The 27,938-nt window shown below is 40.1% G+C and overlaps 1 protein-coding gene across 8 annotated transcripts in view; it reads right to left on the bottom strand.

Annotated features, from left to right (window-relative positions):
- Positions 1-1,085: 1,085 nt before the first annotated feature.
- The window catches only part of ZNF385B (zinc finger protein 385B), a 330,577-nt gene continuing 303,724 nt past the window's right edge, over positions 1,086-27,938 (bottom strand). For all 8 annotated transcript variants that reach the window (XM_075933736.2, XM_006119428.5, XM_014571697.4 and 5 more), the window contains 4 exons: positions 7,088-7,333; positions 5,315-5,493; positions 4,912-5,013; positions 1,086-2,373 (listed from right to left, as the gene is read on the bottom strand). In XM_075933736.2, coding sequence (XP_075789851.1) covers positions 2,155-2,373; positions 4,912-5,013; positions 5,315-5,493; positions 7,088-7,333 — 746 coding nt within the window. In that variant the 3' untranslated portion in view covers positions 1,086-2,154. The remainder of the gene's footprint in view (positions 2,374-4,911; positions 5,014-5,314; positions 5,494-7,087; positions 7,334-27,938) is intronic.

Consider the following 27,938-nt stretch of genomic DNA (forward strand, 5'->3'; position numbering starts at 1 on the left):
GCAAGAAGAAGAGTAGAGGGCATGTTCTGTAAAGAAGGCTTAAATTTTCAGTAGCTTGCTTTTATGATTTGTGTTAGACATGTTTTGTAACCCGGACTGGTTCACAATTAAGGTTTTTTCTATTTATATAGAATACATGTTTTCAAAATACTGTTTCCAGTAAACTACAATCAATTTCATTTTAATGATAATCCATACATGGGTATTTGGTAGCATACTGGTGTGGTGTTTCTTTTCTGATTTAATACATTCATCTGGGTTAGCAGTTTTTCCTTGAGTATGCCAAAAGTTTGAATGTATTAGGATGAGCTATTGAAACCATCAACAAAAGTCCTGTTTAAAATGCAGGGGAGAAATGAAATTAAGATGTTGTTTAGGAAATTAGCACGGGTACTATAGTTGTATATTAGGATACTGCTGTCTAGTGGATTAGATATTCCCTTAGCTAAGCGGTACTCAACTGGGGTATACATACCCCTGAGGTACACAGAACTCTTCCAGGAGTACATCAACTCATCTAGACATTTGCCTAGTTTTACAACAAGCTACATAAAAAGCACTCACAAAGTCAGTGCAAACTAAAATTTCATACAGACAACTTGTTCATAGTGCTATATATGCTAAACACTGAAGCATAATATTTATATTTTAATCATTTATTTTATAATTATATGGTAAAATGAGAAAGTAAACTTTTTTTTGTAATAGTGAGTTGTGACACTTATTTTTTATGTCTGATTTTATAAGCAAGTAGTTTTTAAGTGAGTTGAAACTTGGAGTATGCAAGACAATTTAGGTCCCTGAAAGGGTACAGTGGTCTGAAATGGTTAAAAGTCACGTCCTTAGCTGATGTATTTGTTCGGTGCATGTTTTTTCTCATTAAAAAACACAAGACATGTTTATATTTTTCATAATATTTTATTGAAAAGATACATTTAAAAAAATACACAGACATTTTACTATTTACGGACTGCAGATAAAGATGTTCTAAAAGAGTTAACTATTTTATTCCTTTATTATACTATTGCCCCCAACATCACATAAGGATTTCAGTCTGAGTACTGCATATTGATATTACCTTTATAAAAGGGGGTAGGGATAGGAGACAAGGGAGGGCAGAACTTCAATCTAGTCAGTAAACAGAAAAGACAGTCAGTCAATTATAAATATTGTTATGTTCTGTACATTATTGCATTAGGGAGCCACAACATTATGCAGCATTGTTACAAAGGAAACTAGTTTAGAAATGAAGAAAAAGGATATTTATGTATAAATACATGGCCCATTGTCTTCTTGAACAATGCTTGTGAGCTGTGGTAATGTGCAATTAAAAAGCTTTTTTTTTTTTTTTAATGTTAAACATTGCTTAGCAACACCAGTGAGGAAACTACAAAATAAGTTAAAATGAAAATAGTAAACAAGTACTAATCTTAACTATATGTTATATGGCTTTCTATTTTTAATCTTTCTAAATAAAATGTGAAACAAGAGAAATTCGTTAATTAAAAAAAGCTTCAAAGCTGCATTGCTTCCAAACATTTGCACAGCAACTAAAAATGTCTAAATCAGAAAGGCAATACATCTCTAGTACTACACAAGAACACCAGTACTGAGGTCTAAAACAGTACACAATTCCTGTCAACAAGACCACACTGAAAAGTAAAGGATGCAATCAGTTATTAAGATGTTATTCACAATTAAGCACTTGGTTAATCTACCTTTTTCACACTAGAATGTACCCAGTTGGATTCCAGAGACCTATTTACATATGTGTGAGTGAGGAAGACCCTAATTTTCAAGTCATTCAGGAAATATTTTGTGTTCCTTGTTTCCAAGGTACATCATATACATATTAACCTCCCTCCCAGCCAACAGACAGATTCACAAATCTTGATGCTATCGTTTTATGAGCCATAAAGCTTTTGGTAAACCAATCTCAGACAAATTAGTTGAATTAAAAAAGCAAGAGAGATGTTGTCTAGGCTTCTAGATTACAGTACCTGTCCATGAAAAATTCTGTGACTTGGACTGCTGGGGTGTCACACTGCATGGCATTATAAAAGAAAAAGACATTTTAAAATATCAAATCCTTGCTTGCTTTGCTTCCTTTTCCCCCTTTCTACTGGCCATAGTTATCTTATTATCACTACAAAATTAGTATGGTGCAAAAAGGATAGATGCCGGAGTCGCACGTATGGGACCATGGCCTGGCCTTAGGAGAGCTGGTGGGATTGCAGGTGCCTGGAACAAAGAGGCAGAAGGACGGGGAGGGAGGGACAGAGCAGATGACACAGCTGCAGCCGCAGCAAGAGAAGATGAAAGGAAAGCAGGTGCTAGGGGCTTAATCATATCTTTTTGGAATGCAAGTTTTGCCTGAAAAAAAAAAGAAAAGAAAAAAAGAAATGTAAATACTGTTCCTTCCACCATTTTTACAATGAGTAAAAACATTAACCCTGGCAAAGTGTTCATTAAGCTTTTAAGCTTTTTATCTTTCTAGATAGCAGGAATAAAAGCTGTTTACAATTGCTTCTTAAGTACTTCACACCCGATTTATAATTATTTCCTTTTCCCCAATTTTAACCATTTCTGGAAGTTGCTGCCTGAGATGTCTACTTGTAGCCAAAAATCTAAATTGACAGAGATTGCTTTACCGAGGAGATATTAGACCAAATGTTCAACTGCAAATATTTTTGGCACTTGTAATGTTAACTGCTTGACTACCGGTGCCAATCAGCAAAGTACAAGTACTCTAATATGCACCTGCAATTAATTTTGCTGGAGTAAAAGTGCAGGTGCAAATGACACCCACTAAATGGAAAACCTAGTCTCAGCAATTTTGAAAATTGTATCCACACTGCCTTCTGACACACAGGACAATTTAAACAACTGAACTGTGCATTTAAGTACAGACAAATCCATGGGAAGTAGATGTGGGTGCTCCAGGATGGGAGTGGGGCTGAATGGGGGTATTTTACAAGAGTGAGTATTCTTAAATTATATAAATCATCACAATGAAACTCAAAAGTAAAAAAATCAAGACCATGACTGACAGGACTCTACAAAATAGAAAGATGCCTTTTCCTCATTTCTTGTCACTTATAAGCTGTAGAAAAATGCAGAAGTTAGAGATGGGATGCACCCATCAGTTGATCTAGTTCTCTCTCAGCTAATGTAAACTTGTTCCTTTCAGCACACTTTCTAGTCTCCAACATTAAATTTAAAAAAATCGTTTTTAATAAAAGAGAGCTCGATTTGAGATCTTTAACATATCTGGTATAGGTCTTGGAAAATGACCCATAAAATATATAACTCCACTTGTGGGTTGCTATGTTTCAAGGTTAAAAATTTATGGGACCCAAAACTTATCCATGAAATATATATAGTATACCTCCATTTGTGGGTTGCTGAGTTGCAAGGTTAAGTATTTATGGGTGGAAGAAAAGATACTTACATCCTGGCTCTAATACTGTAGGTCTTAAATCCAAGAGATAAAAGTATATAGTGCTTTACAGAAATGAACAAGATGGCTGTGTCTACACTGGCCACATAACCCGTAATAGCTATGGAAATGAGAGAAGTCAGAATAGGGAAATGCGCGGGGGATTTAAATATCCCCCGCGGGATTAAAATAAACATGGCCGCCGCTTTTTTCCGGCTTGGGGAAAAGCCGGAAAAGAGCGTCCAGACTGGCGCGATCCTCCGGAATAAAGCCCTATTCCGGAGGATCTCTTATTCCTACTTGGAAGTAGGAATAAGAGATCCTCCGGAATAGGGCTTTATTCCGGAGGATCGCGCCAGTCTGGACGCTCTTTTCCGGCTTTTCCCCAAGCCGGAAAAAAGCGGCGGCCATGTTTATTTTAATCCCGCGGGGGATATTTAAATCCCCCGCGCATTTCCCTATTCTGACTTCTCTCATTTCCATAGCTATTACGGGTTATGTGGCCAGTGTAGAGACAGCCGATTAGTATAACCCAAAGCTAGTGAGTTGGGGAGCAACAGAAAAATCCTCAAGCATTTTCATTTGATTACATGATTACACAAAAAACTTCAATATACCAGCTTCTGAATGGGTTTCATATGCTTTTGGGGGATTGTCTCAATTTTGGACATGAATATTTGCAACTTTTTAGTTCTAAAATATAAAAGCACTTTTGTTGTATGGGTTGTGCACATTTGCCCTCTAATGAATCCAGTACAGTGACCATTGCAGGGTGACTTAACTAGGGACATGCAAATCTTCCTGAGCTGAAGTCAGGCTGAGCTGTGAGCAGCAAGGGGTTCTTATGAAGGATTCTGGTGGGGAGGAGCCCAAAGTGAAGAAAGAGAATATTCGGGGCTTAAGATTTTGGGGACCAAGACAGGAAATGGTGATCTAGTATCCTTGTAATAAAAATGGGATAAATACCTAAGTGATAGGCAATTAATGCTCCTAAACTCCTTACAACTCTTCCAAAGCAGCCTAATACAGCTCACACTTTACTTTACTGTTTCAGAGATAAGTCAAAATGTTTTTAGCTTTATACCTTAAAGCACTCTCCCCCCATGCTCTCTCTCTCGTAACAGCATGTTTTCTTAAAAGCCCAGATAGCGTGCACCCTTTCCAGCCTTTAAATAGAGGAAGTGCACTAAAAACAGAAGAATTCTCACCTTTCCTGTAGACACACATTCCATTCCACATCCCACTGTTCATTCCCACCCTTCTAGCAGTAAATAACTCTGGGGTACTATTTTGCCTTTGACTGGGCACACAGAATACATAACCATCTTCAAACTTGCTGCTAAAACAGATTCAACCTGCAGGGGGAGAAACTCACAAGCTTTCCACCCCTGTCATACTCCTAGTCTCCTTGCAGTGGGAGACTCAAGGTCAAACTCACATATACAGTAGTGATGCACAGTAACAGTACTCACGGCTAAAATACTTGGACTGCGTTGAAGTTTGTTGTAAGGGCTATATTTAGGTTTCATAGGCTTCCCTGCCACTCTGTCCTTGTGCCTTCTGCTGGAAATGTGCTGAAATAATAAAAAAAGCACACTTAAGAAGTAGTCAGAGGTCTCATAGTTTTATTCTTTTTTAAATTGATTTTGCAGCTGGATGTATCAAGTCCCCTGTGGAAAATACTGTGAAACAAATAAGGCTTAAGGGATGCAGCAATGATCTAACAGTTGTGTCTTGCTAAATAAAGCCCAACAGTTTGGATACATCACATAAAGAACTAGAAATTAAATCAAAGAGAGAGCATCCTGTGATCCAAGCTGCAAGGGCACAAAGTTACTAGCACTCAGGCAAAAACTTGTGAGCTATTGAAGGTACCTGTTTAAGCTGAATTTCTGAATTGACATGGACATCACAGATTTCACAATGAAATGTCTTGTTCTGCAGTCCTGAGCCCTTACTGCCATTCTGAATCTTCAGCCTGGATCCAAGCCTAGGATAAGACTTAATTGGACCTGCACCATTCCGAGCTTCCACCATTGTCTTGTGTTTGGAACCTAATGAACAATTTGATGCATAAGGATTAACAGCAAATCATGTTAAACTAATTTTAGAGCATTGCTTCAGTTTCCGTCACTTTTTAGATTTTCTATACCATGAAATGATTGTTTAGGAAATAAAATGGTTACATATTCCACATGTATTTAGATTATGCATTATCTTGACTTTAATTACTACACTACACATTTCACTATTGCACAGTACAGAGGGCCAACCATAAAAGAAGTTAGAGGGTTTGTACATATATTAGTCATGTGGGAATAAAGGGGTGTGGCCGAGGAGGATACTAAAATCTGTATATAAACAGGGATTGGTTAATCTTGTTTAAAGCAGCACTAACTACTTCTTCCTATTCAGTAGCTCCTTGGTAGAGGAGTCAGAGACCCCACGATCTGTAAACCAAAGGAATATGGATGGAAGTTAATTGTGTTGCCTTTATTGCAGTGTGAGGAGAATGGTTCCTCTCACTCAATGAAACGTTTGCCATTGACTTCAATGGGGCCAGGATTTCACCTGTAGGAATCCATGAAGAATGAGGAGCCACAAGAAATCCTGGTCTAAATGAGGTATGGCTTTGGAATTGATGTAATTGTTGGGGTTCTGACCCTCCTGAGTCCTGCAGTCCAGGAGAGAGGATTCCAAGCAAAAGCTGTCCCACAAAAGTCTTTTGGAGTATGTTTCTGTACATCCAATTTTATGTGAGAAGGAGGAGGATAGATCTCCCTGCCTTTCTCAAAAGATCTACAAGTCCCCAAACCCCTTCCTTTAATACTTCTCTTGATGTGAGGAAGGGCAGATTTAAAGGCAACATGTACTTTATAAGCATCTGGACTCAAGGACTGAAGTCTCAAAGACTGAAAGAATAGGGTTTGTTTGGAAAAGGTAGGACTGGGAGGTACATGATAGCAGTTTTCTAGTACCTAAAAGGGTGTTACAAGGAGAAGAGAGAAAAATTGTTCTTGACCTGTGATGATAGGGCACGGAGCAATGGGCTTAAATTGCAGCAAGGGAGGTTTAGGTTGAACTTCCTAACTATCAGGGTGGTTAAACAGTGAAACAAATTGCCTAGGGAGGTTGTGGAATCTCCATCACGGGAAATATTTAAGAGCAGATTTGATAGACATCTATTAGGGATGCTCTAGATAGTGTTTGGAGCTGCTGTGAGAGCAGGGGACTGGACTTGATGTCTTTTCAAGGTCCTTCCCGATTCTATGATTCCAAGCCTTCATAACATCACACCTAAAATATGCATCCTCAAGATAATACATAAAAATTATATTTTACCACAACAGCAGATAGCTAGTCATGATAAGAATAAATCTATTACATATTAGAACTTGAAGCAGTACCAAATTTACAATGATGTTGAAAACTTCATGTGAATAGGAAGCACCTTTGGAGTTAGGGCAAAGTAGTTATGTATCCTGGGCTGTAGAGAGTTTGGAGAAATCACTAGTCTTGACAAGGGGGGATTGTGTAAAGGATATCTTTAAAAATAGGTATTTCAAAGCTTTTGTTTTCAAGATTATAAAGGACTAACTCCATTTTTTTAAGAGCATGTAGTCACATGAATGTTGTACATGAACTCACCTGTGTTATGAGCTTCTAGCTGTGATAGGGAGTTCACAGCCACTTTGCATAGTGAACAGTAAAGTAGTTTTTTGGCTTTCTCCTCTTCTGATTCAGTGACTGTGATAGTCACTCCATTTGTGCTCTTAGAGGATGATGTAGATGTTATAGGTGCTAATGTTATAGCTCCAGGTTTGGGAAGGATCAGGCCCACTTCAGTATTTGAAGGTTGATTAGCACCACTGCTTTTTGCTTTCCCTTTATCTTCTAAAAGAAACAAACATGTATTGTAAGGTAGCATACACATAGGGAATATGTACGGAGCAGTGATATCCTAGAGGAGGAAATCTCAAGAACCCTTGTTAAATTTCTTAACTAGTTTTGGGGGTGATGTCCTAGGTTCTTAGGAACTTCTAAATCATCACTACCAGAGACATAACTCTTGAGATCATAAAAATACACCTGAAGAGCTTTTGGAATGGACCAAATTGCATTAAATAGCAGGAATTTTCAAAATAATTTCTTAAATGAACCAAAATGTACCATAGAGATTCTATGGGTAGTAATTCCATGCTCTGAAAATAAGAATATACCAGTAGGTATCCCTATTATCAATCACATGACCAGGATAGAGATAGTGACTTTGAAATGCTAAGGGAGATTAGAGAGGCTATCAAAATTTTTTAAAAAAACCCTCAATATAAATGAGGGACTTCAACTATCCCCATGTTGACTGGGTACACGTCACCTCAGGATGGAATGCAGAGATAAAATTTATTGATACTATAAATGACTGCTTCTTGGAGCAGCAGGCTCTGGAACTAACAAGGGTAGAGGCAATTCTTGTTTTAATCCTAAATGGAGTACAGAATCTGGTCTAAGGGGTAAATATAACTGGACTGCTTGGAAATAGTGACCATAATGTACTACAATTTAACATCCCTGTGGTGGGAAAAACACCTCAGCAGCCCAACACTGTGGCATTTAATTTCAGAAAGGGGAACTACACAAAAATGAGGAAATTAGTTGAACAGAAATTAAAAGGTACAGTGACAAAAGTAAAATCCCTGCAAGCTGCATGGAAACTTTTCAAAGACACTGTAATAGTTGTCCAACTTAAACGTATACTCCAAATTAAAAAACAATAAGAGAACCAAAAAAGTGCCACCATGGCTTAACAAGAAGTAAAAGAAGCAGTGAGAGATAAAAAGGCATAATTTAAAAAGGGGAAGTTAAATCCTGTGAGGAAAATAGAAAGGAGCATAAATTCTGTCAAATTAAGTGTAAAAATATAATAAGAAAAGCCAAAAAGGAGTTAGAAGAACAACTAGCCAAAAACTCAAAAAGTAATAGCAAAATTATTTTTAAGTACACCAGAAGCAGGAAGCCGGGTAAACAACCAGTGGGGCCCCTGGACAATTGAGATGCCAATGGAGCATTCACAGACAATAAGGTCATGGCAGAGAAACTAAATTAATTCTTTGCTTCAGTCTTCATAGCTGTGGATACTAGGGAGATTCCCAAACCTGAGCCATTCTTTTTAGTTGACAAATATGAGGAATTGTCCCAGATTGAGGTGAAATTAAAGGAGGTTTTGGAACAAATTGATAAATTTAACAGTAACAAGTCACTGGGACCAGATGGCATTCCCCAAGAGTTCTGAAAACTCAGATGTGAAATTGAAGAACTATTAACTGTAGTTTGTAACCTATCCTTTAAGCCAGCTTCTGTATCTACTGACTGGAAGATAGCTAATGTGATGCCAATATTTAAAAAGGGCTCTATAAGTGATCCTGGCAATTACAGACCGGTAATGTCAGTACCGGGTAAATTAGTTGAAAGTATAGTAAAGAATAAAATTGTCAGAAACACAGATGAACATAATTTGTTGGGGAAAGTCAACATGGGTCCTGTAAAGGGAAATTATGCTATACTAATCTTCTAGAGTTCTTTTGAGGAGATCAACAAACATATGGACAAGGGGGATCCAGTAGATATAGTGTACTTAGATTTCCAGAATGCCTTTGACAAAGTTCCCCACCAAAGGCTCTTGAGTAAAGTAAATTATCATAGAATAAAAGGGAAGATCCTCTCATGGATTAATAACTGGTTAAAGACAGGAAACAAAGGGTAGGAATAAATGGTACATTTTCGGAATAAAGAGAGGTAACTAGTGGTGTCCCCCAAGGGTCCACATTGAGACCAATTTATTTAATTTACCTAAAATGATCTGGAAAAAGGGGTAAACAGTGAGGTGGCAAAATTTGCAGACGATACTAAACTGCTCAAGCTAGTTAATCATAGAATCATAGAATACTAGGACTTTAAGGGACCTCGAGAAGTCATCGAGTCCAGTCCCCTGCCCTCATGGCAGGGCCAAATACTGTCTAGACCTTCCCTGACAGACATTTATCTAACCTACTCTTAAATATCTCCACAACCACCCTAGGCAATTTATTCCAGTGTTTGACTACCCTGACAGTTAGGAACTTTTTCCTAATGTCCTACCTAAAACTCCCTTGCTGCAGTTTAAGCCCACTGCTTCTTGTTCTATCCTCAGAGGCCAAGATGAACAAGTTTTCTTCCTCCTCCTTATGACACCCTTTTAGATACCTGAAAACTGCTATCATGTCCCCCCTCAATCTTCTCTTTTCTAAACTAAACAAGCTCAATTCTTTCAGCCTTCCTTCCTTCATGTTCTCTAGACCTTTAATCATTCTTGTTGCTCTTCTCTGGACCCTCTCCAATTTCTCCACATCCTTCTTGAAATGTGGTGCCCAGAACAAGACACAATACTCCAACTGAGGCTAACTAGCACAGAGTAGAGCGGAAGAATGACTTCTCGTGTCTTGCTCACAACACACCTGTTAATGCATCCCAGAATCATGTTTGCTTTTTTTGCAACAGCATCACACTACTGACTCGTATTTGGCTTGTGGTCCACTATAACCCGTAGATCCCTTTCTGCCATATTCCTTCCTAGACAGTCGCTTCCCATTCTGTATGTGTGAAACTGATTGTTCCTTCCTAAGTGGAGCACTTTGCATTTGTCTTTATTAAACTTCATCCTATTTACCTCAGACTATTTCTCCAATTTGTCCAGATCATTTTGAATTATGACCCTATCCTCCAGATTAGTCGCAACCCCTCCCAGCTTAGTATCATCTGCACATTTAACAACCATACTTTCTATGCCGATATCTAAATCGTTGATGAAGATATTGAAGAGAGCCAGTCCCAAAATAGACCCCTGCGGAACCCCACTTGTTATACCTTTCCAGCAGGATTGTGAACCATTGATAACTACTCTGTGAGTACGGATACCCAGCCAGTTATGCACCCACCTTATAGTAGCCCCATCTAAGTTGTGTTTACCTAGTTTATTGATAAGAATATCATGCAAGACCGTATCAAATGCCTTACTAAAGTCTAGGTATACCACATCCACCGCTTCTCCCTTATCCACAAGACTCGTTATCCTATCAAAGAAAGCTATTAGATTGGTTTGACATGATTTGTTCCTTACAAATCCATGCTGGCTGTTCCCTATCACCTTGCCACCTTCCAAGTGTTTACAGATGATTTCCTTAATTACCTGTGCCATTATCTTCCCTGAAGTTAAACTAACTGGCCTGTAGTTTCCTGGTTTGTTCTTATTTCCCTTTTTATAGATGGGCACTATATTTGCCCTTTTCCAGTCCTCTGGAATCTCTCCTGTCTCCCATGAATTTCCAAAGATGATAGTTAGAGGCTCAGATACCTCCACTATCAGCTCCTTGAGTATTCTAGGATGCATTTCATCAGGCCCTGGTGACTTGCAGGCATCTAACTTTTCTAGGTGATTTTTAACTTGGTTTTTTTTTTAATTTTATCTTCTAAACCTACTCCCTTCCCACTAGCATTCACTATGTTAGGCATTCCTTCAGACTTCTTGGTGAAGACCGAAACAAAGAAGTCATTAAGCATCTCTGCCATTTCCAAGTTTCCCGTTACTGTTCCTCCCTCCTCACTGACCAGTGGGCCTACCCTGTCCTTGGTCTTCCTCTTGCTTCTAATGTATTTATAAAAAGTCTTCTTGTTTCCCTTTATTCTCATAGCTAGTTTGAGCTCATTTTGTGCCTTTGCCTTTCTAATCTTGCCTCTGCATTCCTGTGTTGTTTGCCTATATTCATCCTTTGTAATTTGTCCTACTTTCCATTTTTTATATGAATTCTTTTTTATTTTTAGATCATGCAAGATCTCGTGGTTGAGCCAAGGTGGTCTTTTGCCATATTTTCTATCTTTCCAATACCGCGGAATAGCTTGCTTTTGGGCTCTTAATAATGTCCCTTTGAAAAACTGCCAACTCTCCTCAGTTGTTTTTCCCCTCAGTCTTGATTCCCATGGAACCTTTCCTATCAGCTCTCTGAGCTTACCAAAATCCACCTTCCCAAAATCCATTGTCTCTATTTTGCTGTTCTCCTTTTTACCCTTCCTTAGAATTGTGAACTCCATGATTTCATGATCACTTTCACCCAAGCTGCCTTCCACTTTCAAATTCTCAACCAGTTCCTCTCTATTTGTTAGGATCAAATCTAGAACAGCTTCCCCCCGGAAGCTTTTTCAACCTTCTGAAATAAAAAGTTATCTCCAATGCAGTCCAAGAACTTATTGGATAGTCTGTACCCCGCTGTGTTATTTTCCCAACATATCTGGATAGCTGAAGACCCCCATTACCACCAAATCTTGGGCTTTGGCTGATATTGTTAGTTGTTTAAAAAAAAGCCTTATCCACTTCTTCCACCTGGGTAGGTGGCCTGTAGTAGACTCCTAGCATGACAATACCCTTGTTTTTAATTCCTTTTAGCCTAACCCAGAGACTCTCAACACTTTCGTCTCCTATGTCCATCTCCACCTCACTCCAAGTGTGTTCCTTTTTAATATATAAGGCAACACTTACTCCCCTTTTCCCCTGTCTATCCTTCCTGAGCAAGCTATACCCTTCCATACAAACATTTCAATCATGTGTATTATCCCACCAAGTTTCTGTGATGCCAACAATGTCATAATTGTACTTATTTATTAGCACTTCTAGTTCTTCCTGCTTATTACCCATACTTCTTGCATTTGTATATAGGCATCTAAGATACTGATTTGACCTTGCAGCCCAGTTTTGCCCTGATCCTCCTTTCTCTCTGCCATTATAGCCCACGCTCCCTCCCATTTCCTTAAGACCAAAGCAGACCGTGAAGAACTTCAAAAATATCTCACAAGACTAAGTGACTGGGCAACAAAATGGCAAAATACATTTAATGTTGAAATGGTAATGATAAATGTTGAAAAAGTAATGCACACTGGAAAAAATAATCCCAACTATGCACATAATATGATGGGGACTAATTTAGCTATAGCTATTCAAGAGAGAGATCTTGGAGTGAATGTGGAGAGTTCTCTGAAAACATCCACTCAATCTGCAGTGGCAGTCAAAAAAACAAACAGAATGTTAGGAATGATTAAAAAAGGGATAGAGAATAAGACAGAGAACATTTTATTGCCTCTAGACAAATCCATGATATGCGCACATCTTGAATACTGTGTACAGATGTGGTTACCTGATCTCAAAAAAGATATATTGACATTGGAAAGGGTTCAGAAAAGGGCAACAAAAATTATTAGAAGTTTGGAACGTTTTCCATATAAGGACAGATAAAAAACACTAAGGCTGTGTCTACACTGGGCCACTTATTCAGGAAAAGCAGCCGCTTTTCCAGAATAAGCTGCGAGCTGTCTACACTGGCCCCTTGAATTTCCGGAAAAGCACTGACGATCTACTGTAAGAAATCAGCTGCTTTTCCGGAAAAACTCATAGACTCATAGACTTAAAGGTCGGAAAGGACCATTATGATCATCTAGTCTGACCCCCTGCACAGTGCAAGCCACAAAATCTCACCCACCCCTCCTAGAATAATCCTCACCTATATCTCAGATATTGAAGCCTTCAAATACTTTGAAGATCCCAAGATGCAGAGAATCCTCCAGCTGTGATCTGTACCCCATGCTACAGAGGAAGGTGAAAAACCTCCAGGGCCTCTGCCAATCTACCCTGGAGGAAAATTCCTTCCCGACCCCAAATATGGCGATCAGCTAAACCCTGAGCATGTGGGCAAGACTCATCAGCCAGACACCCAGAAAGTTCTCTATCATCCCTCCATTGACCTATTTCCCACTGATAATGAATGGTCAATTAGTTACCAAGATCATGTTATCTCATCAAACCATCCCTTTCATAAACCCATCTAGTTTAATCTTGAAACCAGATAGATCTTTTGCCCCCACTACTTCCTTTGGAAGGCCGTTCCAGAACCTCACTCCTCTAATGGTTAGAAACCTTTGTCTAATCTCAAGTCTAAACTTCCTACTAGCCAGCTTATATCCATTTGTTCTTGTGTCCACATTGGTATTAAACTTAAATAATTCCTCTCCCTCCCTGGTATTTATCCCTCTAATATATTTAAAAAGTGCAATCATGTCTCCCCTCAGCCTTCTTTTGGTTAAAGTAAACAAGCCAAGCTCCTTGAGTCTCCTTTCATAAGACAGGTTTTCTATTCCTCGGATCATCCTAGTGGCCCTTCTTTGTACCTGTTCCAGTTTGAATTCATCCTTCTTAAACATGGGAGACCAGAACTGCGCACAGTATTCCAAATGGGGTCTCACCAATGCCTTGTATAATGGCACTAACACCTCCGTATCCCTACTGGAAATACCTCGCCTAATACATCCCAAAATCGTATTAGCCTTTTTCACGGCCATGTCACAATGGCGGCTCATAGTCATTCTATAATCAACCAGGACTCCGAGGTCCTTCTCCTCCTCCGTTACTTCCAACTGATGTGTCCCCAGCTTATAACTAAAATTCTTGTTATTAATCCCTAAATGCATAACCTTACACTTCTCACTATTAAATTTCATCCTATTGCTATCATTCCAATTTACAAGATCATCCAGATCTTCCTGTATGATATCCCGATCCTTTTCTGAATTGGCAATAGCTCCCAACTTTGTGTCATCTGCAAATTTTATTAGGACACTTCCACTTTTGGTGCCAAGATCAGCGATAAAAAGATTAAATAAAATTGGCCCCAAAACTGATCCCTGAGGAACTCCGCTATTAACCTTCCTCCAACCTGACAGTTCACCTTTCAATATGACCCGCTGTAGTCTCCCCTTTAACCAGTTGCTTATCCACCTCTCAACTTTCATATTAATCCCTATCTTTTCCAATTTAACCAATAATTCCCCACGTGGTACTGTATCAAAAGCCTTACTAAAGTCGAGGTAGATTAGATCCACTGCATTTCCTTTATCTAAAAAATCTGTTACTTTCTCAAAAAAGGAGATCAGGTTGGTTTGGCATGATCTACCTTTTGTAAAACCATGTTGTAATTTGTCCCAATTGCCATTAGCCTCAATGTCTCTAACTACTTTCTCCTTCAACATTTTTTCCAGGATCTTACATACTACAGATGTCAAACTAACAGGCCTATAGTTACCCGGGTCGCTTTTTTTCCCTTTCTTAAAAATCGGAATTATATTAGCAATTCTCCAGTCAAATGGTACAACCCCTGAGTTTAGAGATTTATTAAAAAATTTTGCTAATGGACTTGCAAGTTCATGTGCCAGTTCCTTTAATATTCTTGGATGAAGATTATCTGGGCCCCCCAATTTACTCCCATTAAGCTGTTCAAGTTTGGCTTTTACCTCACATATGGTAATATCTACCTCCTTATCTTTAGTCCCATTTGTTAACTAACCATTTTCCCTAAGCTCTTCATTAGCCTCATTAAAGACTGAAGCAAAGTATTTGTTCAAATATTGGGCCATTCCTAGATTATCCTTAACCTCCACTCCATCCTTAGTAATTAGCGGTCCTACTTCTTCTTTTTTTGTTTTCTTCCTATTTATATGGCTATAAAACCTTTTACTATTGGTTTTAATTCCCTTTGCAAGGTCCAACTCTACCTGACTTTTAGCCTCTCTCACTTTATCCCTATATGCTCTAACCTCAATAAGGTAGCTTTCTTTACTGATCCCTCCCATTTTCCACTCCTTATATGCTTTCTGCTTTTTCTTAATCACCTCTATGAGATGCTTGCTCATCCAGCTTGATCTAACACACCTGCCTATAATTTTTTTCCCTTTGCTAGGGATACAGGCTTCTGACAGCTTCTGCAACTTGAACTTAAAATAATTCCAGGCCTCCTCCACTTTAAGATCCATAATTTGTTTAGTCCAATCAACTTCCCTAACTAATTTCCTTAATTTACTAAAGTTAGCCCTTTTGAATAAAAAACCCTAGTCTCAGATTTATTTTTGTTTATCCTTCCATTTAATTTAAACTGAATTAGCTCATGATCACTCGAGCCAAGGTTGTCTCCTACAACCATTTAATCTATGAGGTCCTCGCTACTCACCAAAACCAAATCTAAAATAGCATCCCCCCTTGTTGGTTCAGCAACTACTTGATGCAGGAATTCATCAGCTATCACATCTAGGAAAATCTGAGCCCTATTATTATTACTAGCACTTGTTCTCCAGTCTATATCTGGAAAGTTGAAATCTCCCATGATTACATAGTTTCCATGAGTATTTACTTCATTAAAAACATTAAAGAGGTCTCTATCCATATCCAAATTGGATCTTGGTGGTCTATAACACATCCCAAGCACTATCCCAGGGGAGGATCTGATAGTTTTCTTCTCCAATGTGATTTTTGCCCAAACGGACTCTGTCTTCTCCATTCCATCACTTTTTATTTCTTTACAATCTACCTCATCTTTGATATACAATGCGACTCCACCACCTTTACCCTTATTTCTGTCTTTCCTAAACAGCACATACCCTTCAATTCCTGTACTCCATGCCTAGTATTCCACCATGTTTCTGTTATTCCTATAATATCTGGTTTCACTTCCTGGACCAATAGCTCTAGTTCCTCCTTTTTGTTACCTAGGCTCCTTGCATTGGTGTACAAACATCTTAATTTTTGCTGTTTGGCCTCATTCACATTCTTTACCCAATTTGGCACAGATGTTATACCTCCAATATGACCTATTAGACTAGTATCCATCCCACCCTTCCTCATTTTCATTCTCCTACCCCCAGCTATATCCTTTCTTACTTCGTTTTCCTCCCTCTCAGTGTTAAAATCTGGCGTAGAGATTACCTGGGAATCTCCCAACCGTCTCCCCCAAATTCCTAGTTTAAAGCTCTCTTAATAAGTTGAGCCAGTCTCCATCCTAGAAGTCTATTTCCCTCCCTACTTAGGTGAAGTCCATCTCCAGAGAACAGTCCTCTGTCCATAAATGCCTCCCAGTGACCATACATCCCAAAGCCCTCCTTATAGCACCACTGCCTAAGCCATCTATTGATCATCATAATCCTGCCACATCTTAGTTGCCCTTCTCTAGGAACAGGCAGAATCCCACTAAAGATCACCTGAGCCTCAATTTCCTTGAGCATCCTCCCCAGCCTAACATAGTCTCCCTTAATTCGTTCCAGCGAGAATCTAGCCGTATCATTTGTTCCTACATGAAGAATGATCAATGGATTCCTTCCTGCTCCCTTAATAATTCTCTTCAACCTCAGTTCCACATCTCTTATCTTAGCACCTGGCAGACAGCACACCCTTCTATTCTCTGGATCAGCTCTGGTTACAGGCCTATCTATTCTTCTCAATAAGGAGTCCCCAATCACATAGACCTGCCTTTTCCTAGTGATAGTGCAATTCTCTGGTCTATCTCTAGCTTCCTCTGGCTGCAAGTCCTTGCCATTCCTATTTTCCCTTGTAATCCTAATGCTCATTATTGGTGTTGTCTCCATTAAGTCTTCCCCTACTATGCTGCTCCCGCTTGGGCAAAAGTCCTTTTTCCGGAAAACTGTTCCGGAAAAGGGCCAGTGTAGACAGCCCAGTAGTCTTTTCCGGAAAAAAGCCCCAATCGCGAAAATGACGATCGGGGCTTTTTTCCGGAAAAGCGCATCTACATTGGCCACGGATGCGTTTCCAGAATAAGGGCTTTTCCGGAAAAGCATCCTGACAATGTAGACTCTCTTTTTCCGGAAATACTTATAACGGAAAACTGTTCTGTTTTAAGCATTTCCGGAAAAGGGTGCCAGTGTAGACGTAGCCTAGGACTTTTCAGCTTAGAAAAGAGGAGATTAAGAGGAGAGATGATAGACAGCTATAAAATCATGACTGGTGTGGAAAAAATGAATAAGGAAAAGTTATTTACTTGTTCCCAAAACATAAAAACTAGCTGTCACCAAATGAAATTAATAAGTAGCAGGTAAAACAAACAAAAGGAAGATTTTCTTCACAGCGCATACGGTCAGCCTGTGGAACTCCTTGCCCGAGGAGGTTGTGAAGACCAGAACATTTAACAGGGTTCAAGAAAGAATGAGATAAATTAATGGAGGTTAGGTCAATCAATGGATATTTGCCAGGATAGGTGGGAATGGTGTCCCTAGTCTCTGATAGAGACTGGGAATTGGTGACAGGAGAGGGATTACTTGATGATTCCCTGTTTTGTTCACTCTCTCTAGGGTATCTGGCATTGGGCATTGTCAGAAGACAGGATATTGGGTTAGATAGACCTTTGGTCTGACCCAGTATGGCCGTTCTTATGTTCTAGTTGTCTGCTCTGAACAATATGGTTAATTTATTAGACCTTGTTCTGAGTTGTGTGAAGAAGTATTTCTTCATGCAATGCACAGTCAGCCTATAGAACTCCTTGCCAGAAGATGTTGGGAAGACCAGGTCTTCAGTAGGGTTTAAAAGGAGCTATATAATTTCATGGAGGATAGGCTCATCAAAGGCTATTAGCCAGGATGGTCAGGAATGGTGTCCCTAGCCTATGTCAGAATTGGTGGGAATTGGTGACAGGAGGATTACTTGATGATTCCCTGTTCTGTTCATTCCCTCTGGGGCATCTGGCATTGGCCACTGACAAGAGGACAGGATACTGAGCTAGATAGATCTGTGGTCTGACCCAGTATGGCCATTCTTATGAGGGACATGAAAAAAATGTAAATTATGTAAATGTGTAACTGCTAAAAATTTTACTGGTTACACATTTACACACAGGGAGGCTGGCAGAGGCCACTCATGGGAAGCCAGCTTTTAATCTGGCTCTTCATGAGCACCCACTGCTGCCCCCCTTACAGAGGAATCAGCACAGGGACCAAGTGGTTCTGCGGGAGCTGCTATGCACAGGTAGGCAGCTGGCTTGAAAGCCAGGTTTCCCACGTGTACTGGCTCCTGGCACCACCTTCCCCCCCACCATGCCTTTACTTCTCTATTAGAGGCAGCAGCGTAGGGGGAAAGCATTTCCGTAGAAGCCAGTGCTCGCATGCACCGGCTCCTGCCTTTCCCCACATTGTTGCCTGTGTGCGTAGAGGCAGTGGGGTGTGTAGGGGGGAAGTGTATATACATGCATACACATTAACATCCCTACTTCTTATGTTCTCTTGTGCTATTGAGCTGCTCCTCTTTGCGACCAGAGATGACTGCTAAGCAGAGAAGGAAGGTCACCTATAAGCAGCCATCCAAGAGCTTGGGGGAACAGATAGGGTTACCAGGTAGCTTCAGAAAAAATACTGGACACACTTGATGGCGGGGAGGGGAGAAGGGCTGGCCGGGAGGAGGGAAGTGATGGGAAGCAGGGCTGATTGGCGGGGGAGAGGGGGTTGGTGGCAGTGGGGCTGGCTGGGGGAGACTGGAGGAGTGGGGGCAGCTGGTGGGAAGCAGGGCTGGTTGGGGGGAGGGATTCGGGGGCAGCAGGGCTGGTCAGGGGAGATCGGGGGCTGGTCAGGGGGAAGTGGGGCTGGCCGGGGAAGATCAGGAAGAGGGGAACCAGCCAACAGGAAGCAGGGCTGGTCAGGAGAAGTGGGGCTGGCTGAGGGGGGGGCAGCGGGGGAGGAGAAAATTGGCTGTCGGGGAGAGGGACTGACCTGGGCACATGCAGATCCCAGGGCGCTGCCTGTCCCGTGCACGGTCCTGGCGAAGCACAAGCGAGTCCGGCTACAGCTCCACAACGCGCTCGAACAGCGCTCAGGAACACGGACAGGACTTCTCCTCCTCCCCAAAGCATCATTCCTACGTCAGATGCAACCAGAGGCTCCCAGCGCCAATTGCGCCCTGCCTCCCAGCCACGCCCCCTACCCCCACCAGGCTTCTGTCGGGTGCCCAGCCGGAAAACCAGAAAATACCATTGCATGTGTCCGGTATTTTCTGAATTTTTTTACTGGACAGATGGCCCAAGAACCAGACTGTGCGGTTGAATACCAGACACCTGGCAACCCTAGGAACAGAAGTGGCCTTAATATTAGCAGCAGCCTGGGTATCAGAAACCAACCCATAGGGCATCAGAGCTACATGAATGAATTGCCATCATCGGGGGGGGGGGGGGGGAGGAAGGGTTGTGTGTGTGAAAACCCACAGTGAGAAACTTTCAACTCTGTTAATCAATTGACATCAGTGTGACTCCCAGTTTGTATTTACAAGTATACGTCTGAATGGAATAGGGTTAAGATACTTTATCAGAATAAAATATGAGATTAGCCTTGACATTTCTGGGGCCTAAATAGTAGTGGAGTTCTGGAGAACAGCTCTGCATTTAGGATTTGTCATGTTATGGCTTACTAGACACAATCACACGGAGAGGAAATTATGCAAGACACAAAGACAATTCCCAGAGATAGACTTGTATGAAAAAATGTAGATTTTAGGATCATAAAAAGCAGTTCTGCATATTTTCCCAGAAATAAATAAAATTAAAACTGTTCCACTTAAGCTCAAAATACATAAACATCATAATAATCTTTATATTAGAGCTGCTTTGGTACCCTGCTATCACAGTCAATCAGGAATCAGCTAAAGTACAGACAGATCTTAAAAGTAGCTTTAAAAATGAAATGTACATCACAAGGCTCGCAACTGTTCCAAATGGCATTGGGCACAATCTTTCAGACCCTACTTCGGCAAATCAGTTAAACACAAGCTTAAGTCTATCCCTGTTCACTGAAGCAGTTAAGCACAAGTTTAAATTCTTTCATGTGCGTAAGTCCCATAGAAGGCAATGGGATTTAAGTATTGCCTAAAGTTAATCCTATGTTTAAAACGCTTTGCTATATATGAATAGACTCCTAAATCACATCCTCAGGCCTTACATAAGGCCTGCACCGAAGTCCATAGCTATTTTGGCTACATAAGGACTGCAGAATATGGCTCAATACTCCCAAACCCATAAAATACAATGGGATGACAGATATGAGCTTAACTTAAACAGAAAAACAGCACATGCGAGCCTCAAACTGAGAAATGCAGTGAATTCAGTGGATATTTTCTTCCCAGGTAAGTGGTGGTGGTTGTCATTACCCGAGTTTCAAGTTCTAAAAGATGTGCATCTGGGCCAGATTTTTGCATGTTCAGCACCCACAAATGGAGCAATTTTTCAGGAGACCAGACCTTAATTAGGCACCTACATAAGTAGAAGATTTTCAAAAGTGCTCAGCTCCCATTAGCCAGATTTTCAAGACAAATCAGCACCTAACATGCTGACCTAATTTGAAAATCTGGCCATTTATTTAGATCCCTAAATAGGTGTTAAGTGCTTTTGTAAAACTGGGCCTATTACCATGTACAAAGTTATCTTCAAAATTTGACCTTTGCAATTTATGCATACTGCAACCAGGGTTTTGTTCCAACATCATTCTATGTGCAGAGCTACTACTGATGCTAAAAGGGTGCTGAGCATTGGAATAAATCCTTAACTGACACAGTGTACGTATGAGTACAACTTACAAACCTAAAAGTAAATACAAAATATGAACTGGCACTTGATACTAGAAAGCACAGTAGTAGGTGTTACTTCCCAGAAACGCAGAGCAGTAAATCTTTTAATTTTAGATCACTGAGATAAAGCGAAAGAAAATGTTAAAAAGAAATTGGATATATACTTCAGAATTGCCGTAAAATTACACAAGTAAACTATATTTAACATTTAAATTGACCAAAAGTGAATCCCATTCAGAGGATAAGGTTTATGAAAGGGATACGCTACACATTTTTGAATTTATAAAATATTATCAAAGGAAGTGGTATTGGATCATTCTCCAACTACTTCTGAATTTTAATATTACAGTATTAATCTTTCACATTTTCAGAAAACCAATACATGGAAACAACATTACAAATTAATATTATAAAGTACACTCCCTGCCCCCAAATAGACAATAATAGGAAAATCTAGTAGAAGTGATAAACATCTACAAATGAAACATATCTTTTGTCCATCCATTCATAGATTCAGACTACATCAGAATAGTCTATCACTTGTGTGTTCTGTATGAAGAGTCCAGATGCTATGGGGTGTAAAATGCTGTCTCAGAAGTTCTGCACTCTCAGCCAGATCTGGCCCAAGCTACGAGCTGACCGGGCTATAGCCCGGAGTGCCCCATTATGCGGGGCACTGTGCGGGGCTGCTGGGCCGGGCGGGGGTGGGGCCACGCATGCGCCGTGTGCCTGGGGGCAGGGCCATGCATGCGCAGTGCGCCCGGGGGCGGCGCCACGCTCCTGGGGCCCAGAGAGCACCAATGGCTCAGGCCAGCCCTGCTCTCAGCTCCCATTAAAGAGAAGTTTTCAGTATGCTGTAGGCTCAAGACTTTAAAAGCATGTGATAAGTGATTAAAACAGCATGAAATGTTTAAGAACTAATAAAGATTTACCATTATAATATTCACTCAAAACAGTAAGTATATTTTAAGTTTATTTTATCCATAAAAATAAGTGATGCCTTGTGTTTATGAATCCTCAATGTATGTAGTGTGCCTCTTAATATTTTATTTTCTAAATGTGTGTGTATAAAGATACTCCTGGCAAAATGTGCCAAGCCTGGAAACTCAAGTCTTCTGTTTCTCTAAAGCTTCTCCACACGGCTCTGAAGAGACTGTCTTCTAGGAGTCAGTAGACAGTTGAGTCTTTGTGCCTATTCAACCCTTGGCCTCTCTACTCAGCCTGTCTACAACAGTGGCCCCCTGTAATGATACTTTTTTGTGATGCAGCCCTGCGGATGCTGGATTGAGGTCACAAAACCCATTTCACATAGTCCACCAGCCACCATCAGATAATGAGAATTATCCACTGCTGGATTTAAAAGATGACTGACATGAAAGATTCCATATCCCATTGCTAATCACCTCAGAAAACAAGCAGTAAATCCTGTGCCTCAAATGCTAACTGACATACTGCGTTAGCCAAGATTTCAAATATTCCCTAGATTTTCCGTTTCCATTATCCTTAATAAGGAACAAAACCATATAATAGTGATGGTGAACCTAGATTAGTGAGTGGGCCACAGGAGTGGCCCTCCACCTCAGTGGGCTGCAAGATCATTGCAACCAAGATAGTTTCTCAGAATAGGGTTGCTTTGCTAACCGTGCCTGCAGACTTAGAATTTGCAAGGTGTACTGACTGAATCATAGCAACGCTTTGATTGAAAGTAGAGGGAGCACACGGCTCTCATAGTCAAAGCTGCATGCCATCAGCACGCCCCTCACTTTGTGTGCATGTCACTTTAATACTGGCAGGAAAAAACCTATGTGGCTGGAAACCAGTGAAATCTGGCAACCCTGAACATGGGCAACGGTAAACAAAATGTCTTGCGGGCCACAAGCAGCCCTCGGGCCACAAATTGCCCATCACTGCCATATAACAAACTAACAGCAAACTAGGAAGAGGTTATTAGCATATTGTCAGGCAAGTTCTGTCAGCTATTTAAATTTTGAAAAAGTTCCCAATTCAAATAATCACTCCACCGATTGAGAGAGAGAATGTACACACACCTATCCCCATAATGATTGTTTCCTTCCATCTTTCTAAATAGAGAATATGTTTAAAATCATGATTGCACTGTTAATGTAGCATTTTAGTTCCCATATCCATTAGAATAAGCTAGATAAGTGTTCGTTTACCCACTAGAGTAGGATCTGACTTTTGTGGCTTCGAGAACCATTAAATTACATTTCTCCAAATAGGTTTTAGTTAACTACTTATTGTTTTCAATCCCTCGGAGTCACATTGCCATCAACTACCACTTTTAGAAATGCCGTCTGAGTATTCATCTGTGCAAAGCAGATAAGCACAAATCATATTCACATGCACAGTATATACCAAAGATTTTATTTGTATTTATAGCACATATTTAATATTAAATAAGGAATAGGTCATTTGCATTCTGTTTAAGAGCGTAGGTGGCTTCATAATATATAAAGTCTGTATACTTAGAAATATTTCATCCCATATACTACTGGAAACATTATATAAAAACTAGAGACAAGGTGACATGTAGAAGTAAAGCTAAAGCCCCACTGTAAGCTGCCCTGCTGGCATTATGGAGGCATAATTCAGGAATAATAGGCCACATTCTACATTGTCTTATATCTGGTCTAAGCCCACTGAAGTCAATGGATTTGGACTGGGGATAAATCAGTACAGAATTTTAGTTTCAACACCCCAAGGAACACTCAAGTACCTCTGACCGGAAGTTGCCTCTACTATACCCTTAAGATACAGAAGAGTGCAGCATATGCTTTCTCTATCCCCATAACAGCCCGGTTCCTCTAGATGGAGCAGAAGACTCCAACTCTGCCCATGCTCTTCATTTTCCCAGACCCTATTGGAAAGGATAAAGCTGTTGCTCTATTGAGGAATAGCCATGTTAGTCTGTAACTTCAACAACAGTGAGCAGTCCTGTGACACCTTAGAAATTAACATATTTATTAGGTAAAACCCACTTCATCAGATGAGTTGGAGTGAAAATTACAGAATCCAGGTTGTCAATATAATAGCAAAAGCTCTACAGGAAGCACAAATTGAGAATATAAGAGTTGTAATTCTACCTAGCCCCTGCATGGTGCCAAAATAGATAAGTTTCCTGTGCCATTTTCTTTACGTGGCTGTGTCTACATTGGCAAGTTTTGCGCAAAAGCAGCCGCTTTTGTGCAAAATCTTGCCACCTGTCTACACGGGCCATGAGTACTTGTGCAAGAACACTGACGTTCGAATGTAGGAAATCAGTGCTTCTTGTGCAAAAACTCTGACGCTCCCACTCAGGGATAAGCCCTCTTGAGCAACTGTTCTTGTGCAAGAGGCCAGTATAGACAGGCAACGTTAATTTCTTGCGCAAGAAATTCCGATGGCTAAAATGGCCATCAGAGCTTTCTTGCGCAAGAGAGCGTCTACACTGGCACGGATGCTTTTGCGTAAAAGCACATCTCTTGCGCAAAGGCACATGCCAGTGTAGACGCTCCCTTGTACAAATACTTTAATGCAAAAACTCTTGCGTTAAAAGTATTTGCGCAAAATCATGCCAGTGTAGACACAGCCCATATGTCCATGAAGGACAGTAGGCCCGTATGCAGGGGGATGCAAAGGGTGCAAATACCCCTCTCCGCCTAAGATCCCCCAAGTAAGTGTGAGCAGCTGGGGAAGGCTGAGGTAGCATGCTGCTCAAGTTTCCCTCCCCTGTGCTCTAGCTGGCTCAGGGAAGGCTGGAATGGCACTCTGCCCAAGCCTCCCTCCCCCATTCTTCTGAAAGTGTTACAATTTCATACACACACACTCACTATGCAGCCAAAGAGGACTAGGATGAAGTGGTGGATATCTTTGCCTGGAAATTCCCTAGAAGACTGGAGCTTCAAACTCTCTTTAAAGATGGAAACTAACTGTGAGCATGTCTTAGATCCTGCTGTGAACTTACTGTTATGAAGAAAAGTTTGCTGTTACCTAAAATCTATTTCACTACTACTAACCTAGATACAGCCTTAACTGAAAAACTCTAAAGATGAAGGATGGAATATTTTAGAATATTGTTTTTCACTTATTATATTACAACAAGATTTTAGAAGGTACAGTAAAACTCCAATAGTCCACTATTCAATTGTACGGCACTCCCAATAGACCAGCATCAAAATGGCAAGAGCCTAGTGAGTGAGCTTTGGCAAAAAATGAGTCACAAGGCAGCAGCGGCAGCAGCTGAACCGAGCGAAACTGAACGGGACCGTGTCAGTCTGCCACTGGCATTGTGTGACACTGGATAGTGCTTGTGTTTTCTCCAGCTGTTTTGACTTATATTTCGAATATTTTTGCCCAGTGATTTACGAGGCACAGGGGAATGCTTGGATGACGGCAGAAATCTTTAAGGATGGTTTTTTTAATTATTTTGTGCCCGCAGTTAAGGAGAAGTTTAGAAAGGGGGGGTCTACTGGAGGATAGTAAAGCTAGTCTTTTGCTCAATCACTGTTGAGTGCATCCGCCTGCTTCAGAGCTTGTTAGCAGAAATATGTTTGCTACATATTTGCCAGTGAGCATGACGTCTTTGATCCAATCTATGGATCAAGGTGTGATACAAAACTTTAAATGTTTCTATGGGGGAGGGCGGAAAGGGGGTCTTTTGTCCAAAAGCTGGTAAACTCAGACTGCAGTATATTGTACACAATATGTACAATAAAAAGGGTTAAAAACACATTATACATAGTGTGTGTATGTGTGTGTATATATATATAAACATCTTATTGTACCTCCTGATAGTCCGGCATATTTGATAATCCGGCACCACCTAGGTCCCAAAGGTTCCGGATTATCAGAAGTCTTCTGTAATTTCTATAAAACCTTTATTACTGTAAATTTTTAGTATGTTATAACAAAATCATTTTATCAATCACTGTTTCCACTCAAATTTTTCATTAACTTCTCTCATGCGCACTAATTACATGACTATTTTGAACTCCTTTATATTTAAAAAAATTGTGGTCCACATTTACAAAAAAAGCACCGCCCCACAGAAATTCCTGCGTACAGGCCTGGACGGGCCCCACTGTAGCCCGTACTACTAGACAGTGTATGACTGTGCTCTTTTTCCTAACTACAGAGGATATTTTTGTCTATTATATTCTTGTCTGCGATTAAGGATTATATCTCCCTTTTCCTTAAGTCTTAAGTGCAGTAAAATTGCTGGTTCATTCCCACCTCCTACTGAACCCTGCTTTTATTTTGAAATAAGACATGAGAAAAACCTAATTAAATATCGCTTTGGGCTCAGTGATACAAATGCTGTTGTCTCTTACCACCATTGTTTCAGTCTTGGCTTTGAAGCTGCTTTCATCTATGTATGAATGTTTGGCATATATTTAGTGTTAGAATTGGATTCTAGAATTGGAGGCATATTTAGCTAATTAGAACTATTTCTGTATGAATTTGCATATCATACACTCATAGCAAATAGAGATGAAAAAGATCTAGGCAGGTCAATTTGTTCATTTCCCTGCCAATGCAGCTTTGTTTGAAATGACTTGCAGCTTCTGCTGCACTCCTGGGAAGAGCTACTGCACATTCCAATACATTTGACTGTTCAAGGTGAGTTTTGTCATTGACTTTGGCAGTGCCACAGATTTCACCCTAGGACTTGTTTCTTGTTGACATCCAGCCTACAGACACTATGCACTGACTGGGTTTGCACACTTTGGCCCCACTCTCACATTGGGAATATACATGCAGTGGGAGCCATCCATTACGAACTCTTCTGAATTCTATGGTGCAGGAGAGGAAATGCTACCATTCTGGAAACTTCCTCCTTTCACCTTCCTATGATATGTAAAGAGCGGTTCACCAAGGAGCCAGGTGTCTTCCCAAAAGTTATTGGGGCATTGGCCCAGATGCTATTAGAAGCCAGGTTCACACTTAGTCCTTGCAGCCTCCTTTTGTGAAATGTGGGTGTCTGGGATTTTGTTTTTTTGTTAGAATGTGAGACATTTTTGTAAAAGATTTAAATGTTGCATTTTCTTTTAAAAAACAAATACTAAACAAAAAACTCATTAAAGACAAAGAACACAGAGACACTAATATTAACAAAGCTCTCTATTAAACTAGCAGTAATGTAAACTGTCCCTTTTAAAATGGGTAAAGTGGGGCAAATGAGTACATGAAAGAATAAGTGACTTTGCTACAGTCCAACAGCAAGTAAATGTCATAGAAACCAAGAGTCCTTCCATCCAAGACTCGTTTTCTAGACAATAGAGAATCCTACACATCTCAGCATTTTGAAAAACATTTACCAATCCCTACTCCTAAAAATGGCTATACATTTTCAGAACTACCTCTACTAGTTTTGTCAAATTCACATACATCCTGGTTGATGAGAGAGGATAATGGAGAAATTATTCTTGGAAAGTTTGGGTATTTGTGGTCAGATAGGGGGAAAATAGCTTTTTTAGTACTTATAGTTTCCTTTTGTTTATATGCAAAAATGAGTGACCCCTCCCTCCAAAACTGTTAATTCAATTCTTATCTGTAAAATGTTAAAGAACATTTTAAAAAGCCAGTAAATAAGAGAAATACAATACAATGATTAATATGCAATTAAATCAGTGAATGGAATGGAAATTGGAATGGAATGAATTTCCTCTGTACAGATTAATATGTTTGAGAATAATGGAACTGATATATATGTATAGATGTAAACACTTAAAGTTTATAGGCTTTGGTTGTGATAAGTGTTTCCCTCTGCCACAATGTTACAGCTGAAGAAATGACTTTCATAAATATTCAAAAAAAATTTATTACTCTGAAGAGCCTTAATGAATTTGTCGCTAAGCCATTTCCCATAATATCCCGGAAATCAAAAAATAAGTTGAGTTAGAAGGTACTGACATGATATTCAAGAGTAGATTGTGGGTTCAACTCAGACCTGATGTAAAGTATGTAGGAATCCTTTGAAGCCAACAGAGTCATGTCCAATTATATCAAGTATGAATTTGGCCTTGTAATTGCAACAGCTCCATA

This window comes from Pelodiscus sinensis, chromosome 7, assembly GCF_052426305.1.
Source record: "Pelodiscus sinensis isolate ZL-2025 chromosome 7, ASM5242630v1, whole genome shotgun sequence".
Classification (NCBI taxonomy): Eukaryota; Metazoa; Chordata; order Testudines; family Trionychidae; genus Pelodiscus; species Pelodiscus sinensis.